The sequence below is a fragment of the Anser brachyrhynchus genome, assembly GCF_964034855.1.
Source record: "Anser brachyrhynchus genome assembly, chromosome: 20".
NCBI classification, from domain to species: Eukaryota; Metazoa; Chordata; class Aves; order Anseriformes; family Anatidae; genus Anser; species Anser brachyrhynchus.
This window is the reverse complement of record NC_137713.1, coordinates 7169998-7188381: the sequence shown is the minus strand read 5'-3', so window position 1 is coordinate 7188381 and position 18384 is coordinate 7169998. Positions and strand designations below refer to the sequence as shown.

General features: G+C 47.4%; 1 protein-coding gene across 5 annotated transcripts in view; it reads right to left on the bottom strand.

Annotated features, from left to right (window-relative positions):
- AP2B1 (adaptor related protein complex 2 subunit beta 1) overlaps window positions 1-18384 on the bottom strand; it is an 83453-nt gene that overhangs the window by 10566 nt on the left and 54503 nt on the right. For 4 of the 5 annotated variants that reach the window (XM_080563477.1, XM_080563478.1, XM_080563476.1 and 1 more), the window contains 4 exons: window positions 14080-14121; window positions 12038-12184; window positions 10620-10765; window positions 7906-8035 (listed from right to left, as the gene is read on the bottom strand). In XM_080563477.1, the coding sequence (XP_080419603.1) occupies window positions 7906-8035; window positions 10620-10765; window positions 12038-12184; window positions 14080-14121 (465 nt within the window). The remainder of the gene's footprint in view (window positions 1-7905; window positions 8036-10619; window positions 10766-12037; window positions 12185-14079; window positions 14122-18384) is intronic. The other variant, XM_080563479.1, reaches the window with a different exon arrangement.

The window sequence follows — 18384 nt, the reverse complement described above, 5'->3', positions numbered from 1 at the left end:
TTTCACTGTGCTGCTTCAGAGCCAATTGCACTGATGGGGTCACCGCCAGCATCTTCGCTCTTTTCCCCTCTCCCTCCCCTCACTTCTTCCACCTCCAAGGCAAGTTCCTCTATCCTGACCACACACAGCTCCTAACACGTTTGTGATGTTGCACATGAGCTTCTCCATCACCCCTCTTTTTCTTTTCATTCTTGCAATTCCCCAGCTCCAACCCCTGTGTATTCCTTGTTCCTTAACCCCAGCTCTCAGTCACGTCTGAACGTCCTTGATATCTCACGGCCTGGTCATTCTCTAGAAAGCCTGAAGCCGATCCACTCGCTGCACTTTCCTCCTTTCCTCGTAGCATTTTCCAAGTCTCCTGCCTTAGTTAAAGCTGTGTAGAGAACGTGTATAGAAAACGTGCTGGGTGTTGATTCCTGGAAGGAAGCTCTGCTATGGAGCAATCAGGGAGGTAAAAATAAAAAAAAGGATCATTTGACAAAAGACTTAATTCTCAGTGTCATTAAACTCTGCCAGCCAGGGAGATGCACTGCATTGCCTTTTATCACACAAGCTTGCCACGTTACCAACTAAACTCTGCCAACACCGAGAGCAACCTCACTTTCAGTTTTCCCCAGGCTGAGAGTTGATGGTACAGCAGGAGCAAACGGGAGGTCTGAGAAAGTGCACTGTCATAACATAGCAGAGAAAACGTGGCTCTGGGCTTTATTTCTATGCCTCTCACGCTCTCCTTGCATCATCCTGCATAGCGATAGCCTGTCACGGGAATACAGTTCAGCAGACACCTGCCATTGCTTGCAATGAAGGCAACTTAGCCTGTAGGAGAGACCTGGAACTGAGGTTGCGTGGGGAGGAGCCTTGACTTTCAGGAGCCATTTGAGCTCCTACTTCCTCTGAAAAATCCCAGAAGGAGTTCTCCAATTTGTCACCCGGCTGAAACACAAACCAGACCACCCTGAATGCTAAGCCAAAGAAATAAATTTGCTGCTACAAAGATTTATGCCAAGGCAAACTCCATTCACATTAAATAATTACATACATTAGCGTTCTGCTGAGCAAATCTTTTGTGCCATAGTAGCAGGTTTAGAAAGACACCCCCAAACGTCTGTAAAAATAGCTATGGGTAGACAAAGGAGGGGAATAAACCAGAAAATTCAAACCCAAGTCAGCTGATTAGACATGCACACAAGCCAGCGGACAAGGGGTAGGAGATGAACATCCCATAAGAACTCTTCCAGCAGTTGGGAAGGTCCCAGAAGTGCAAAGAACAGCAGAAAGGCAGACGTGAGAGTCTGTGGGGCTTTCTGCTTTCAGCCATCACTAAAGGTAGTAGCTTATATTTAATTCCCCAGCACAAATCAGCTTAAGATGGGATTAGTTTAAAGCCTACTGAAACCATGTAAATTATGGCGCAACCTAGAAAAAATACTGAACTGGCCCTCTGTAGCAGGGAGCTGTCTCATGCTTCCATCACTGGCGTCATACTTGGGAGCTGGAGCACCTGACGTTCGAGCTAGAGGCACCAAGATCCAGAGGGGTAAAAGCAGACTGGTGGCTGGGCTGAAGTGATTCACCTCTGCAAAATGTGATTAAAAAATACTGGGTGAGCAGCCAAAAATGCACCTCTGAATCTGGGCGGGGAGCCTGGGAAAGGACAGCAGCGTGGCCATTCGAGATGCTACGCTTGGAAACAACAGCCACGGAGATAAGCCAGAAGAGTGAAAATTTAAGCTAAACGTCTGGGAAAATTTGATAGTGAGAATTATTAAGCAGCACAAAATTCTCCTGATGGAGAGAGAAGCTCCAGTGTGCCTGAAGTATTTAAAACGAGCCTTGACAACGCTCTCAGTAAGAGGTACTGTAGCAAAACAACAAAGCAGAGCTGGGTCTACGCTGTGTGACCTAAGATCTCTCTCAAATCTGATTTAATGATTAATTGCTTTGCCTTAGAACAACAGAGATTACTTAGCTTTTGTAGCTAATTGTTGTTGCCATACAACAGAGGTTCCTTACAAGAGGGGCTGGGAAGCAGTGCCTTCTCTCTAGTCACGGTTCTAGAGGCTCACACCAAATTAATATGCTAACCCTGTCCCTGCAGTTCCAAAAATGCTATAAAAAGGTATCTGCTGACCTGCTTCTCAACTCTGCAGAAACATACTGAGTAAGCTGCTTTGGCTGTACTCAGGAGAACTACACAATTAAGATGCTCTGAAGTGTAATTTCTTCCCAGCAAAGCACAGCAAGCCACACATCAGCCTTCCCCCCCACACTGCATCGCTGGATTGAGCAACGACATCCCATGTCGCCTCGCAGGCATCTGTAATGATGCAGGAATCAGCTGTTACAAATAATTTTTGCAAACAGGAAAGGAAAACGATGCAGCCTCCCAAAACCTATAGCGCTGGGACAAGATGGGTAAGCTCTCCAAGACTGGCTTCCAGCACGAAACACCACGCACTTCTCAGAGCAGCCAGGCACGCACCGTGGTTCCCCAGATGAGGTCCAGGCACAGAAACCTGCAGATACGTGGGCAGGGGAACACATACCACGAAGTGGGTAAGAGGCTCTGCCAGCTGCTAACAGCTGTCTAGGGTCATGCCTCAGCCTCTGCACTGCCACACCAGGAGCATCCAATGCCACTTGATGGGCTACAAAAGCAACGCTCAGGCAGAAAGCAGATCCAGAGCAGTGCCTGTGAGAAACTGAGCAGCTAACAGCAGGCACGTGCCAAAAAAATCCAGTGCTCCTTAGGTGAGAGCACGGGCCTAAGACAATCAATGACATTTGAAGTGGTATCAGTAGCTGAGAAGTCTCTCCAGGTTTGACATGCTTGAAAGGAACCTCCACTCGCGTTCAATAAATTCTCCAGTCCAGACTAACTTTGCCTGGGGCTTTGCAGCTTTAACCTGTCGACCCGCACTTGAACTATTAAATCTTTAACAAGACTTCCAGCCTCAGACATTTGAGAGTTTAAACAGAAGCATTTGGAATCAAAATGGCTTTCCATCTGCTATCTTTTTGAAAGAAGAAAAAGATTACTACCTTGTGAATTTAGTCAAGCAGACTACAAAGCTTCTGAGGGATAAAAGTCAAAAGGTGCCAGATTTTCATGTGATGCTTCGCTGCTGAAAAGGTCTGAAAGCACTCGAAATTGGCACAGGGCTCCCAATTACTTACATCTTGTTTGTGGCCATCTGACTAAAGGAAACGGTACTCATAGAAGTAACCCCTGGAACATATTAGCTCACCTTGCAGCATGATCACCCTACCCTTCTGGCTTCCTTCCTTGTAGCGCAATGCTCTGATGGCCAACATACGGTATTTTGGGGAAGAAGTACCTCATAAGAACAACACTGAGTTATCTTCTTCAATAACATAGGTTTCTGACACTTTAAATCCCAGACTTGAGCGTAAGAACCAACTTTCAAAGTCAAGTCTGAAAGCAACACAGATGCTTTCCATCAGCAGCAAGTACACAACATACCCACTTGGAATCCCATTAGCACCTACACTAAATTAAGGATTTACTTCGAGTTTGGTTTTGCTTTAGAGCCTGGTAACAGCCAAACTGTTAAAGCGAGAACTCTACTCTGCGGAGTCTTTTTTTTTTTTTATTTTATTTTTTTTTTACCTCTGCCAGCACAAGGTCATGGTTTATTCTGTGACAGTCTGCTGCTCTGGCTGTCAGATGCCTCCAGGGAGTGCTCACTGTTTCGCTTCATTTTGTTTGACAGGTCGGGTTCTCAGGATCTATAGGCGCTTGACAGCCGCTGCCAGCCTCATGCTCTACCTACAGGCGCAAGTCCCGAGCCCGGACAGTGGAGCTGTGCGTGCACAGCCAGGCTGGGTGCTGCGCCCTTGGCCGGCTGCAGGCACATCGCTTACGTCAATGGTCAGAACAGCGAGTTACTGGGGGAGGGCTGCACGCTCACGTGTGCCCGGCCGGATGAGAAATTCAAAACACACATTTGATAAAACGTGCTGCGCCATGTGCCAGACCTGTCCTCAGTCAGCAACCAGCAGCTTCCCACAGCTGAGCTAGGAGCCGGCCGCAGATGTCGAGCCATGATGTGAGTGTTACTTCTGAGAGCCTGCCGGGGGTTCTCCTCTACGCTGGAATAAAACTCTTGCTTGTAAAGGCTGTTGAAAAAAATAATCCAGGCAACAAACCCAAAAAAAACCCTTCCATTTTTAACTACCCAAGGCTGTTGATGGTTGGTCCAGTGAGCTTGACACAGCTCACGCAGGCAGGTATCATGCCATTTATCAAGCGGGCTCCAAAGACAATGACATCTAGTCTGGACTCGCTGCTCATGCCAGTTCTCAGCCTTGTTTTCATGGAGAGGTGATAGTGTGAAATCTGTTGCCAAGTGCTGAGGGCTCTGCATTTGTGACCCAAGATGCATTAACACTTCTCGTGAATGAGAGCTCCAACAGCTCTGCACTGCCAGTGAGAAACCGCAGAGGGGAGGAGCACAGGTGAGGAGTTAGAGCAGAGCTGAGCTTGGAAGGGTAGGTACGATCTGGTGTGTTAGCATGACTGATCTTTTCTCATTGAGAAAAGTTGTACCTTCATCTGCCTTTACGGAAATAATGCTTTGCCAAAGTCACTGGAAGAAATACAAACGTTCTGCACCTCACACTGCTTAGCAGCAAGGGAGAGGTCTGTATTTCCAAGTGTCACTTTCCAGGAAGAGATGCAGCTGGCAGATCATCCCCTTCTGTGCTTGCCAGTCCAGTCCAAAACATTTTATGGGCATTTTGGAAAACTGAAGCTGTGCTTCTTTCAGTTGTGTGTTCGATAGCTGCAACTACCAGCCCTGGTAGCTGACAGCAGGTAACACCGGGGAACGCAACGCACTGATTGTCAGTTTTGAATGTTTATCCCAAGAGAACAGCAATGCTCCAGGCTCAGTCTCTCTACAGCTCCGGGGGTCCCTGCAGCTTGTTTTTGATTGTATTGACTCCTGCAAGTAGTTACCATCTCACAAAAGAGATTATCAGCCTTGTGACATGACAGGCCAGGCTTGGTCTCGGAAACTCAGCAGGCTGGCTCCACTTCACCCTTTCCCACGGTTATGGGAGCAATTTTTGTGTACACAAATGAACAAATAGAGTATTCTGACTTCATAGCATTTCACAACCCTTGAAAGGCCATTTATTAGGAACAGCGGTAGCATAGGAGGGCTCTAATAATTCCAGGCAGTTTCTTATTCCAAATTTTGCTTTAAGACCAAGAACCATCCGGAAAGAATTACTGTTCCTCACCAATGTAAAATCCAATTTCAGAACCCATTTTCCTCTTTGAGAATTCAGCCCTACAGTGCTGTGCCCAGTCCAACTTTGGCCTTATCCTTTGAATAAATCATTGCTTGACTAGGTGTTGAACCTGAATCTTGATCTCAACGGGTCAAGAAAATTAGCATCGCTGTGTTGGGATGGGAGGGAGCAGTCTGCTCTTCGTTATCACAAGATGCAAGACAACTGGCACACAGATGACTGTTTAATTGGGAACCGTAGTTATATTTTACCTACATAAACTCCTGAAAATATTTCAGCCTTCATCTTCTTGTAAAAAGGGCTTTTTGTTAACTTGTCAAATATTTTAGTTCCTTCCCATGATTACAAGTGTTAAGATTAAACCAGCTGTACCGGGTGAAAGATTAGAAATGGTAATAAAAATAACCTGAACAAGACTTGAGTTCATTACTTCCGAAATAGTTGCCTAAGGAATGTACAACTAGCCTTTGAAGTTCTTAATTAACATGACAAAAAGTTAAAAGCTATCGGTTTGGTTACTTGAGGACTTATTTTTCTTGTTACTAAAACAGAAAAAGCCCCACCGGAATAGGAGATGAACAGAAGGTCCTCAGGTTCAAACCAGCCCTGAATCTACTTCAACGTTTCCCAGCTCAGAAAAACTGCATTAAGCAAATTCAGCTTGATGAGTGTTTTGGTTCTTCAATGAATACACGGACATTTGTATTCTCTACTCCTATATTGTGCTATAAATTGTTCCCTAAGTAGGTCACCAAAATGATTTCTGAATGTTTCAAGACAGATAATTTTTACATGAACTCACAAAACAAACCCAGAGCCTTGGCTGTCAGGGCAATGACAGATCTCCATCAAACCCACTGCTGTCAGGAAAGTAAGGGGAGTGCTCTTTTTAACTTGGCATCTGCTATCATGATTCAACTCTTTGCAGAGAAATATACTATTACTCCATATGGCAGCTTCCCTAATTGTAAAAGGGCAGCCAACTTCTATGGCAATGAGGGAGCTAGCAAATTAGCAGCTAAGTCTGGCACTAATGAATGCTCTGCTGTCTCAATATAAGGTAGCTGGAGGTTTCCTCGCATGTTTTCTCTTCGCTTTGTTCTAGCAGAAGAAGCTACAAGAAACTGCGTTCTGATTCCTTTAGAGATTTAATAACCCAAATACTTCACTTCCTTCCTGATCAAAGGAAGCAGCAACTTGAGAATGCTTCATTGAGAGCATCTCTCGTGTTACAGAGGCAGATCACGTCATCTAGACTTCTGCTCCCTTCAGAGCAAGTGGTGGAGTTCACATCAGCTGACCCAGAGGCAGCGATGCAACGCATCCTTGTGACATGGATGCAGAGGGAATCCAGCTCTTCCATAAGGCAGAAGAGCCCGCTGAAGCACATGTAATTCCCTCCCTGTCCGCATGCTCCCCCAGTCGCATGACTGAGCTCAGAGTTGAGTGTAGGACTGCTCGTTTGAGCGCCAGAGAAGCTATTTCAAGCTGTTTGCCCAAAGACTCATCAATAAGTCATAAGCACCAGAATGGAAGTCAAGAGTAGGGGAAAAAAACAGTTGCTCAGGCAGAATAAATAGTAACTTTCATTGCATTCTCAATCTAAAAAGAGAATGAGCTGCTTCAAAATATTCCCCTCTATGGACTGCTACGTTACAGGAACCCAGCCTAGTTCCCTTCTCCTGTAGGCATGAGGCAAGCGGGACGTGCTGCAGTGCACATTAACTGGATACTGGGAAAAGCATCTTGGAGGACCCACCTACACAGAGCAGGGACAGTCACGGAGTCCAACTCCAGAGCAGCTGCAGGAGATAGCAGTGGGGACAGGATTCTTCCAGGTGAGGACCGTGTCTGCCCAACAAGTGCTTCAGCTACAGCAGCCTGTGCAGGACCACTGCCCTTGAGGCATGCGAGTACTGACACAGACAGCCCCATGTCCAAACAGGGGGCAATAACTCCCTGGTCTGTCTTGCCTACGGCAGTGCCATCTGATAAAAAGCCTATTTTATGGAATGCTGTCCCCAGTTTGCACACAACAGCCTCGTTAATGAAACGTGCACTGCTTATGTCACTTCTCCCCTGCCTTTCATGGGACACATCTTGTTTGCTTTGGCTTCATCTATCTGGAGGCAAGGATGTGCCAATGCCTTTGTAGAGCACCTGGAAATTAAGAGCACTAGAGAAATACTGATCACATGGCAGTTGCCATCTTTTCTGCAACTCCTTTAATTGCCTCAGTCCTTGCTGGTATTTCTCACTACCTGCTCCACCACAGGGATGTGCTCACTCTGTTCACACCAGCTCCAGTTCATAAGCCCAACCAAACCTCACGACGTGTTTACACAGATGTGTTGCTGGAGCATACATAGACCTTACACAGATACAAGCACTGGCTTTGAAGCATTTGAAAAGGCAAGTAACAAAATTCAAGAAATCTGCTTCAGAGGAAGGAACAGGAAGAAGTTTTGGCCAGACTCACAGCCCACATCTGTATAACCTTCTGGTTTTGCCTGGTTACCCTATATGCACCGGATTTTGTTTTTAGAGTCTTACTACATTGTGTTGGGATAAACAAAACAGGCTGAGCAGCTGATCTTCCCCCAGCCCAGAAGGGGCAATTCTTACCTGGAGGTTGTTCAGAGGCTCCATTTTCATGACTGGTCCCAGGGTATTGAGGGGCAGGGAGACATCAATGCTTTGGTTTGGCATCAGAGGTGTGTGAATGGCCAACGGGGTGCTCGGGATGACTCCGAAGCTACGCAAGAGAAAAGCAGAGGTGATGACAGCAGTACTGCATTTCTGGAGAGCCCCAGACTGACTTTATGAGGACAACACCTCTACACCTTTTTGCCAAGCACAAGCTGGCTCACCTGCCCTCTCCTGAGCTGCCCTTGCTATTACTCCAGGAAAAGGAACACAGCTGACTGCACCATGGCAGATACTCAAAGCAGGACAAAGCAGAGAAAAGTGAACCAGGGCGGTCTCCCTGACAATGTGCACATCCTGCTCAGGGAAGCAGCATCTGGGAACAGTTCAATCACCTGCATGATAACAGACTGTGTGCTGAGCAGCAGACTGCACAGCAAGGAGCGGCATTTGGACTCAGAAGGAGGAAGCAAGCTCAGGCCTCTGGGCTCTCTCTTGAAGAGCTGCAGAGCACTAGGAGTGGAGTACATCACACACCGCATGGCTGTTTATTATTGGGAGCTATGGAAGAAGGAACTGAAGCTGATACAGAAACAAATACATAAGCAAGGAGGAATATGTGGTTTGTAACAGAGCACTGCAGAACAAATAAATCAACGAGCTGGCTGTCTGGTCCCCAGTGGCAGTGCCTGGACTTAATCCTGGCTCTGTTGCTTAGTTCGAGACTCTTTTAGCTGGGGACACACACCACAGCAAAGCAAATGTTTGCTTGCCTCTTAAGTCCAAGTGGCACTTAATTCCACAGGCACCTCTGCTTAGTGTAGAGAAGAGGAAAAGTAGCTAACATCTAGCGTAACACTTCTGTACAATGTCAGGGCTTCTTTTCAAAAGCACGTGGAAGTGCAGATGCATGAGATACTTCGGGTGCCTACTTCTGATCGTATTTCTCTTTAGCAGTACTCACATTAACTCAGAGGTGATAGAGCACATATAGGAACAAAGATGTATAGGTGTGGATTTTTATTTCAGGCACTGAAAACTGATTGTGTCTTTGCACAAAGCCAGCTGCACATGTACTGGTTATGTCACTCCTTCTGAAACCAGCAGATGCACCATTCTCGGTTCTCCTCAGTTTTCAGCTCTTGGGAGCTGAAAAGAGAACACTGTCAGCAAGGGCCTAGCCATGTGATTTGCTGTCTGCAGCTGTTTCACCTTGGGAGACAAAAGCCCTGGTGTTTTTCCTTATTCTCTGAAGGGAAAGAAAGTTGCATTTTCCTACTAAGTGGCCGTGATATTACAGCACACTAGAGCTCTAGCTTTTTTTTCCCTCCCCCCATGCTTTATCCCAAGACTGCAGTGAAGGTGATTAGTAGCAGCAGGAACAGAAACTTCCCCATCACAAGCCTTAACGGTTAAACCCAGAGCCAGTCCACCGCAACTCTTTCCAACACAGACACAGTGGAAAATGGTGACACGAGAAAAGTGTTTGTAGAAGAGTAAATAGTAGTAGATTATATACAAAGCGTGTGCTGATATGCTGCAAAAGAAGGAACTGCTTTTTTCCTGTACAGTATTTAAACTTACATCCTTGAGAAGCACCACGTAGGTGTGGCTAGAACACAGCTTGATGTATAGGGAAAAATCAAACGCAAAACGCCTTTTTTTCCCAGGCCAATTTGCATGAAACATTCGCATATAGCAGCTTAACAAAAACTCTCCAGAAAATACAGCAGTCCAGGGAGAACATTTACTAAGATTACGTAGCATAATGTCTTTTGTAAGTAAATATTATTCGTCCCAAGAAATCCCAAATTTGCAAGGCTAACAGTGATATTAAAGAGATGGTTTCAGCGGACTTTCTTTACAGAGAACCCTCTTCCTGTGAAGGGATCACAAGATACTCCTTACAGCCTTGATAAGAATCAGCCCAATCCTCAATGCACTGCTCACAACAATCTACAACAAAGCACGCTACGTGCTCTGTGACTGGGAAGGATACTTATGGGAAGACACTGGGGTTGCACTGCCATGTCACATCTCCTGGCTAGGATGTGTTTCCGAGAACAATTTGTATATTCTAAACACTGAAGTGGCTGTTCCTTCTGACAAAGTCATTTTGCTGCCAATTACTGGAAAAACATGTGCCGTAGGCTCTTACCTTGCAACTTCTTCATTGACAAATAGCTTTATTAATGAGACCTGTACTTCCAGACAGTTTGAGGGGCAGCACAGCAATTAAGTCAGGAGGTAAAGGCATTTGGGATTGGTACTTGTGCAGCTCAAATGCTTTCCTGTTTATGCTCTCACTTTCCTTAGGGCACTTACTGGCTATAAAACCACTAACCTGCCTAACAACTCAAGAGGTGGCTTTAAAACTCTGCAGAGATTAAATGGGGAAGATGTTGCTTCAAAGCCAGGAGAATGATGGGACCATCTCCTGCCTGACTCCTCAGTGGAGGAAGGCTGCAGTACCAGGACAACTGAAAAACACCATGGATTTATCAGTTTGTGTTTTCATCTCTCTCACTCAACTGTGGTGGGATGAAGAGTTCAGGCTGTATCACCCAGCTGTTTCCAGGACTGTATTACACACCCACGTAAAAGGTAGCAGTATCTAGCAGTGCAGACAGACTCCTGTCATAGGAACGTGCAAGCTTTTTTACGATAGCAGACAAAGTGTATTGATTTCTTACCTGTTCTTGTTGAACTGAATGGCAAAGTCGGTCATGTGCTGCAAAGCCTTGTTGGTGAAGTTCATCTCCATGTAGATGTGTCCCTGCCTGTGACTGAATGTGCCGGAGATCTCCAATCCTTTAGCTTTCACTGCAGGCAACCAAACCTGGAACACAGGAGATCTCACTCAGCATGAGAAGTATAGCCTGAAGACAAACAAGCACGGTTTTCCTAACAGGAAAGTCTTCAGTTAGGAAATCCTGCTACCTTGGCACATTAAGCCCGCAGATGCTAAAGAAACTACAAGGAAGATACAATGTGGGGTGCTGAAAGGATCAAACTCACCAACGAGAAATTAGCTTGCTGCTCCTAATGCATATTTGTTCACAGCATTCACGTAGGAATTTAAGTATAACATTGGTGTGCACAAGAAACAGTGAAAGCTTGTGTCCATCACACTAACGGGAGACTTACCGTGTCTACTGATGGACAGGCTTCTCCAAGGATTTGTTGGGCTATTAGAGGCAGGACAATACTAAAGTTTGTACCAAATAAAACCACAGGGCCAATACTATTAGCTGTTTGTATTCTGGATTCCCAAATAATATTTGTGGAAAAAAAAACAACAAACAATCGGATTTGAGTGGTTCAGATAGAAATATTTAGCTCAGAATTAGTGGGTTCTTTTGTACTTGGTCTTATACAGTACATAACCAAGCAGATACACACCAAAAGTTTTGAGTATGCTTTGCAGTATCCTATGAATTCTAGAATCTCTGGCTGATTTTAGTTTATATGCCCCTTGACTATTTAATAAGAGTGCAAATTTTTGTTTATTCCCTTTGAGGCATGGATGGCTAACCCTGAACTTGCTGTGGTTGCTCCACAGCCTGTTACCAAAACCAAGCTCTGTGTATCTAATGAATGCTGCAGAGCTCTGTCGCTAACAGAGCATTTATCTGCATTACATTGTGGAGTGCTCATCCCAAGCACGAGTTTATCTTCAGCATCATGTTCGATTCCTTCGAATAAACGAGTCTTCCAGGAAAACTGTAGCTAATGGTATCCTGCCCTCAGTGTCCTGGCAAAGCATGATGAGAAAGTAGGTCTCCAAAAAAACTTGTCCGATAAAATTGAAATTCGCACAGCTGCTATATGCTATTCTTTACAGTAATATTGTTACATGAAAAATGAAGGAGCTGCTAAAGAAAAACAAAAATAACAACAAAAAAACAAACCAGAAGCATGTAACTAATACTGTCTCCTACAAATCACTACTCTGTCCAGGAAAAACCTAGGGCAAACATAACGCAAAAGAATTGAACAAAGATGCCCCGATAGCACCTGAGACCAACAACTGAGGGAACGTGTGAGCAGTTTCAGTCCCTGCAGCCCAAGGTATGGCAACATACTGAGGTTGTTCTTTTCCCTTACGTACAGACTTTGGAGCCACATATCCTCCAGGAGCCATGCCTATACCAGACGAGAGTTCGAAGAGATCGTTGAGTCCACTGCTCACCACAGCTGGGGTGGGTGAAGGGGCAAAGGTGGCTGGCACAGAAGAGGGAATGTAGGTCTGCCCCACCTGGAGGGGTTAAAAAGAACAGGCACCGATTAACATCACATATGAAGAACACTATTTATTAAATAAAGCATGAACTTGGGCAAAATCCTAAATATTTTAAAGCCATTTGCAGCTTCCCTGCAGAATTATCAATAGTGCTAAATAATGCATTTGAATTCGAAAGCTCTTGGCAACTAATCCCTACGCTCGGCTGTCACCTCAACCATGCAATAGCTTTCACATCATTTTTATAGTTCCAGTAATCTATTCCCACCATAGAGAAGTCTTTCTTCTCCATTGCTCCTTCCTAAAAAGACAGTGTGCTTTATGGATCTACCCTACATAAGCCCAGGGAAAAGACAAGATGCTTCAAATCTTCCCTCAATTGTACCAGTCTTCGGGAATCTGCAAGATTTTGCATATCCAGAGATAGCAAGGGAGGCAAAACTATATCGTGTACTCCCACCCAAAGCAAGAGCTCTGCATTCTTAGCACTGTGGTTCAAAAGGTCCATTGCATGAAGCAGAACCAGCGATCTCTCTGCCTGGGGACAGCATTTCTGCAACAAGGGCAATCCTTCCCCCTGGACTTCAAAGAGGACACCAAACTTGGGACATTAAGCCTCAGGTGCCCAGCTCCTAGGGGGATGATAACACCCAAGTTACACTTCCAAGTTGTCTTACTGTGAGCAGGAAGAATTAAGTGCTTGAGGACAGGATTCGCCAGTCAGCAGCCCAGAACAGGCAGAATGACCAAGGCAGGCAGCAGGAAATACTGGTGCTGTGTCTGAGATCTCACTCCTATTCTGTCCTTGGGAACCTACCTGAGAGGGCGTTTTACAACCAACCCTTTGGACAGGGAGGAGTGGCGGTTTTAGGGAACTGGGTGGTGGGTTTATGCTGGCCCAGGAAAGCAGAAACCTGACTTTGGAGGTGTGATCTCTGCAGAGTAAACATCTCCCATGTTCTGGAGCGTGCTGCCTGGGGGCTACAGGCAAACCATGCCACAGGCTCTCCTCTGCCCTCATGCCGAAGTTAGACAGGAATGCGAGAGTCACAGGGAAAGGAGCAGAGAGAATGACTGCAGCCACAAGAAGTGTTTCAAGGGCCCTCCTTCCAGAACTGAGCATGCTTTTCTCATTGAACTACTGGCAACACAGTGCTAGGAGGAGGGACTGGAGCTTTCTCTGGGAGATTGCTTTTGACCATGGGTTGGAGGCACACTCCCTCCTGCCTGCTGTGTCTCCAAGCCATTTTGCATCATTTTCCAATGCTTTCCTGAAAGAAGCTGGTATGCATTTGAAGCCAAGGGTGCTTTGAAGCAGCCTGGAAGTCTCCCATATCCTGGGCAAGTGCTCAAGGCACTAGGACACTCTCAGAGCACAGGCACAGAAAAGGAAGCCGGTGGCAGGCAGAGCGCAGCGCTGACCCTGCATGTTAGGAAAGCTCAGAGCACCTTTATGGGATCCTGATGTCCAGGAAAAGTCGTATGTGGCTTTTGGGAGGAGAAAAGCTACTCAGTTCTGACAAGCCCGTGGTGACACTGGGTTAGGGTTACAACAGAACAGGCTGTATGAGCAGACAAGTTAGCACCTTTGGCCTTTCAGCTGCCAAAGCAGTTGCACGTGGATTGGGAGTACCAAAATGTTAATGCTGGTGCTCAAACTAAAAGCTCTGAGAGAGAAGAGCTAAGCAAAGTCAACAGCTCTGGCCTTGGCTGCTCTTAGGAGAGCCCAGGTGACAGCTTGACTCAAAGCAACATAGGTTGGGACCTTTGGGTTTTGGCTCCGGTCATCCATTTTCAAACCTCTCCAGGGATTTGAGCATCTTCCCGCACATAATGGGTAAGGATGGGTTTAAAAACCCCGAGCTCTGAGCAGCTTTTTAAGTTGGGGAAAAAAACGGAATGGCACTTACTGCCGGACTTCCTCCAATGCCCCCGCCAAGGTCACTGCCAAGCTGAAAGAGAGAAGGAGAGAGAGGAGAGAAAGACCGAGTTCATTTAAGCCGAGGGTCAGACGGCCGGAGCAGAGCTCGCTCAGCTGCACCGCTGCGAGCGCGTCTCCCTCACTGGCCACGTACAGGACAGACAGAAATGCAATGATGGGAAAGCACAGGGAACAGAGGGGCTTTTTTTAGCTGTTTTGTGAGCAGAGCTGTTTGGAGAAGTACCCCCTACACCTAGCTGCAGAAAGGAGGAGCGTTTGCCAGGTTAATAAAACCAAACCCTCACTCCCTCGTGCGCCTGTCATCTGCCCCGCAGCCTGCGCAATCCGCCACGTTTCACGCATCAGCGCTTCTCCTTCAGCCCACAATGCTGGCTGCCAGCAGTCCCGAGCAGCTCTACAAAACCCAGTGGGGTAACTGTGAAAGGGAATAAAAATAAACCTGACAGGAAGCTCGCTTCCTGAACGCTTTATTTTTCGAGGGAACAGCTCCGAAGGACGGCAAAACCACAATGCGCCTCGCTGCATCTCGCTGCCACGCGGCTCTTCTCAATGACCAGGAACAAAGGGAAGGGAACGTAGCTGCTCTCACCGAAGCCCATTTAGATGAGCTTTGTTTTCCCTTTGAAGACTGCTGCCCCTCCCTTGGGGAAGGCAAAAGCAGCCTCCTAACCTAATGGGCCACTCGAATAGTGGAGACCTGGCAGCGCACTGGGGTGTTTCGGTAATGGTCTCTGCTGAGCTGCACAGACACATTTGGAGGCAGTTGGAATAGCTGCTGAACCCAGCTGCACGTCCCCCATGAACACTATAACCTCTCTAGAGCCCGTCTCCCAGGCCATCCTGCAGCTGTCCTACCATGAACTCTCTTTGCAAAGCACCTGAACCACTTTCTCAGTGACAAAGCCCGTTTTTTAAACATCCGCACCATTCCAGGCACTTGAGAGATTTCAGTGCTCAGGACAGACGCCAAACCTGGCTACAAGTGCTGTTGGCGGGTACAACATGACTCCCGTGAATATTTATAAGGCACTCGACAGGTGACTGATAGCCAGGAGAGCAAGCACAGACCTGCAGCAGTTACTCACTACAGAGACATCTCCAGGACTGTGTCCTAGGCTCTTGCTCAGGAGACCACAGCACTTTTTGCCTAGCGCAGCTTTTTGTCACGTTCAGACATGGATCATGCTGTGATGACGTGTGTAGGAAGAAGTGAGACCAGGGGGTGAGGGTTTTTTCCTTTTTTTTCCCCACTGTGGGTCTCAGTTTATCCCTACCTGAGGTCATGGGGAATTTTATAGGAGGTCCCTCATCGTCTGCAACTGCCGCCTCTCCGCACACAGCCCCAGCCTCTCGCTGCCTCTGGCAGGGCAGCGCAGAGTCCAGTTTTTCTTCGCTTACTTAGATGACAGATAAGAGAGAGCGATTCCAAAGTCAAAAGAAGGATCAATTGGACCAAAGAAAGCCAGCCAGAAGATTCAAATCCAATTAATACCGAGCTTGTAAAATAGCACTGATTACACTGTCAGGTCTCTGACTGAGACAGCCTGGCAGAGCACAGTTTTGTTCTACAGACTGCTCTTCAGCCAAGATGTTTTTAGAGGAATAGATCAGATCATTTACACCTTGTTACTGGCTCACTAAGGAGTAATAAATGCATCTATTACACCTCATCTCTATTCACAGTCTTGCACACAGATGAACTTCACACTTTATGCTGACAGGCAGTGAAGTCCAGAGGAAAAAAAACTGTAAATAATCCAGTTCATTTCCAGATGACTGTATGCATGGAGGATTTCTGGTACTGTTGTCTGAGGCAGGAAAAAGACTGGTTTATCAGGCAGCAAGCATTTCACAAAGGGTATTATGGAAATGACGGAATAACTCTGCATAATCGAGCCAGATGTTAACTGTTCTGCCATTTCCTACTACACTCACAAGAGGCTGCAGGTTAGGAATCCAGCCTTGAAGAAACACTGGTATCTCCGTGTGCTCACTGCAAGCAAGGGAAGGAGAGACTCATGGCGTTCCTCAAGCTATCTGTCAATCTTCCATTTTCCCTGGCTGTCAAGCCTTGGGGTAAGAGTAGAACCTGAATTTGTTGCTTGCCCTGAGTCAAGTCTCCAGCTCTCACTCCCTACAAGGAGGAGGAAAAATTCATTGGCTCAGAGAATTTATCACAAGCCTCCTTACATCCCTAGATCGCACCCAGCATCTTCGCTTCATGGTAAAAAGAAGAGCTCTTGGTGATGCCGGGAAGCTCTGACCTGATGCCACTGCAGCCCAGGTCTGCTCCTCAGGGGGTGTGTGCGCAGGGGTCTGCCACCCCCGGGGCTCCTGAGACCGAGCGCTGCTGGTGGGTGGCACGAGGCTGCACAGCAAGCTCCAGGCGGCGGGCAGCTTCAGAGCTGGCTCTGCCTGGGCAGCGAAAGGAGAAGTGACAACATATCGACGTAGAGATTTAAGGGGGAAAAATAAAGAATACAACATGTTCCACACCAGGTCTGGGCTGTGCTGCCCATCGCAGCGGCACAGAAGTCTCTTTCCCCATCTTTCTTGCCTGTCGCCCTCCCGCAGCACCTGGTTCAGAAACTACAGGTGCCGAGCACCCAGTCCGCCAAGACACCTCGGAGCTAACTTTCCTCCAGCCTCCAGAGGCTGAAGAGATGGTAGCAGCGACGTGAGCACGAGGGGAGGAGGAAGACAGAGGGAACAGGAACCAATTACCCACTGAGCGTCTTCTCCCATCTGTAGTGAGAGGCAGAAGGGAAGAAGCAGACATTAGTCAGGCGTGAGGCGATGCTGAACCAATTCCCAAGGGCTGGCCGCTCTGCTTAACCGTTTCCATTCATCCATTAGGCAGCTGCTCCTGAAGGAGAGAGGCTGTGATCCTGCCTGCCACGAGAGCAGATTGCCATGAGGACAGGACTGTGACAGCACTGTTGCGAGCCCTGCTGGGATGAGTGCTTGCTGTGATGCGGAGCGGTGAAGGACAGCTGCTCCAGCTCGGGATGGTCCAGGGTCAATGGGCAGCTTGGGGTTGGGAGCTTGCAGCACCACAAAACCCCAGTCCTGAGCCCAAAGCTGGCAGGCTCACCTCTTGGTACAGCGCACAGAGCCTCTGTCTGCGATGATAAGCAGGGGATGAACACGGAGCCCTGGCCACCCGACACAAAGCCCTTCAACAGGGCATTTTCTTTAGTCCCACCACAGCTCCAAACCACCCTGCCACGACAGCGCTCGAGCAGCCACGTGGATTTGCAGGAGAGGCCAGGCTTGCCCTGCATCAACAGGACCAGCACCAGCACCTCTTCCCAGCCCGCATCGGTGTCTTCACTTCGCATTAGTTGGCTCAGATGGCGTCGTGGCTGCTCTGCTCTGAAAGCACCTGCCCCACGACTTCAGCTGCTGCGTGCAGTTATCCTGACTTATGAACTCCAGCACTGCTGGAGTTACTGCATCAGAAGGGTTTATTTGCATTTTAACAGTAGCTTGTAACGAAGTGACTTTGCTGAAGTGTTCATGTGATCCGGAGGGGTTACAATCCCTTCTGCAACACGACGTGAGATATTTGGAGCTTCAAGAAATAATGGGAAGGAGGAGCCAGGAACTGACTGACACTGCAACCACCATGGCTCAGCGACCAGGTTGCCTTGCATCTGCAGCACAGCCAGAGCTTTCCGAGCAGCTATGCATTTCATGGAGTGATAATTCACAGGTTAAAAGGAGACAAGTGCTGCCTCCCCCCTCCTTCAGACCCCAAACCAAGAGTTAAGCTCAAGGAGCTGGCTGAGGGCATGCACTCAAGAACATCGCAGCGAGGAACACCAGGCACTTACTGAACAAAAATCAGGTGGAAGGGCTGACCCGAGCTGAGAGCAGAGCTGCTAGCAGGTCGCTTGATCTGGGCTAATCCTGCTCAAGACATCTTCTTAACTGCAGGCCTGACCGTGCACAGACTGACCTCCCGGTGGGCTGCAGGTATCTTGTTGCAGACTCGGCTGTGGCTCTCACACAGACATTTTCGGTACCTTGCTTTCTGCCTCTTGTCTGTTTTTGTGCCGCCAAGGCAGGCTCACAGAGCAGGACAGCTGCCCAGACCAAAGGTGGTAGAGGACAGGTCACACTGCTGGTGCTGCAGCCACCAGCTTCATTAGCACTTGCTTTGCTGCTAATGCTTTGCCTTGCTGAATGATTTCCATCAACAAATGAAATTAAATACTAACCATTTGGGTTTTCTGAAGTGTAAAAAAGCAACTCCCCAAAGCTCTAGCAG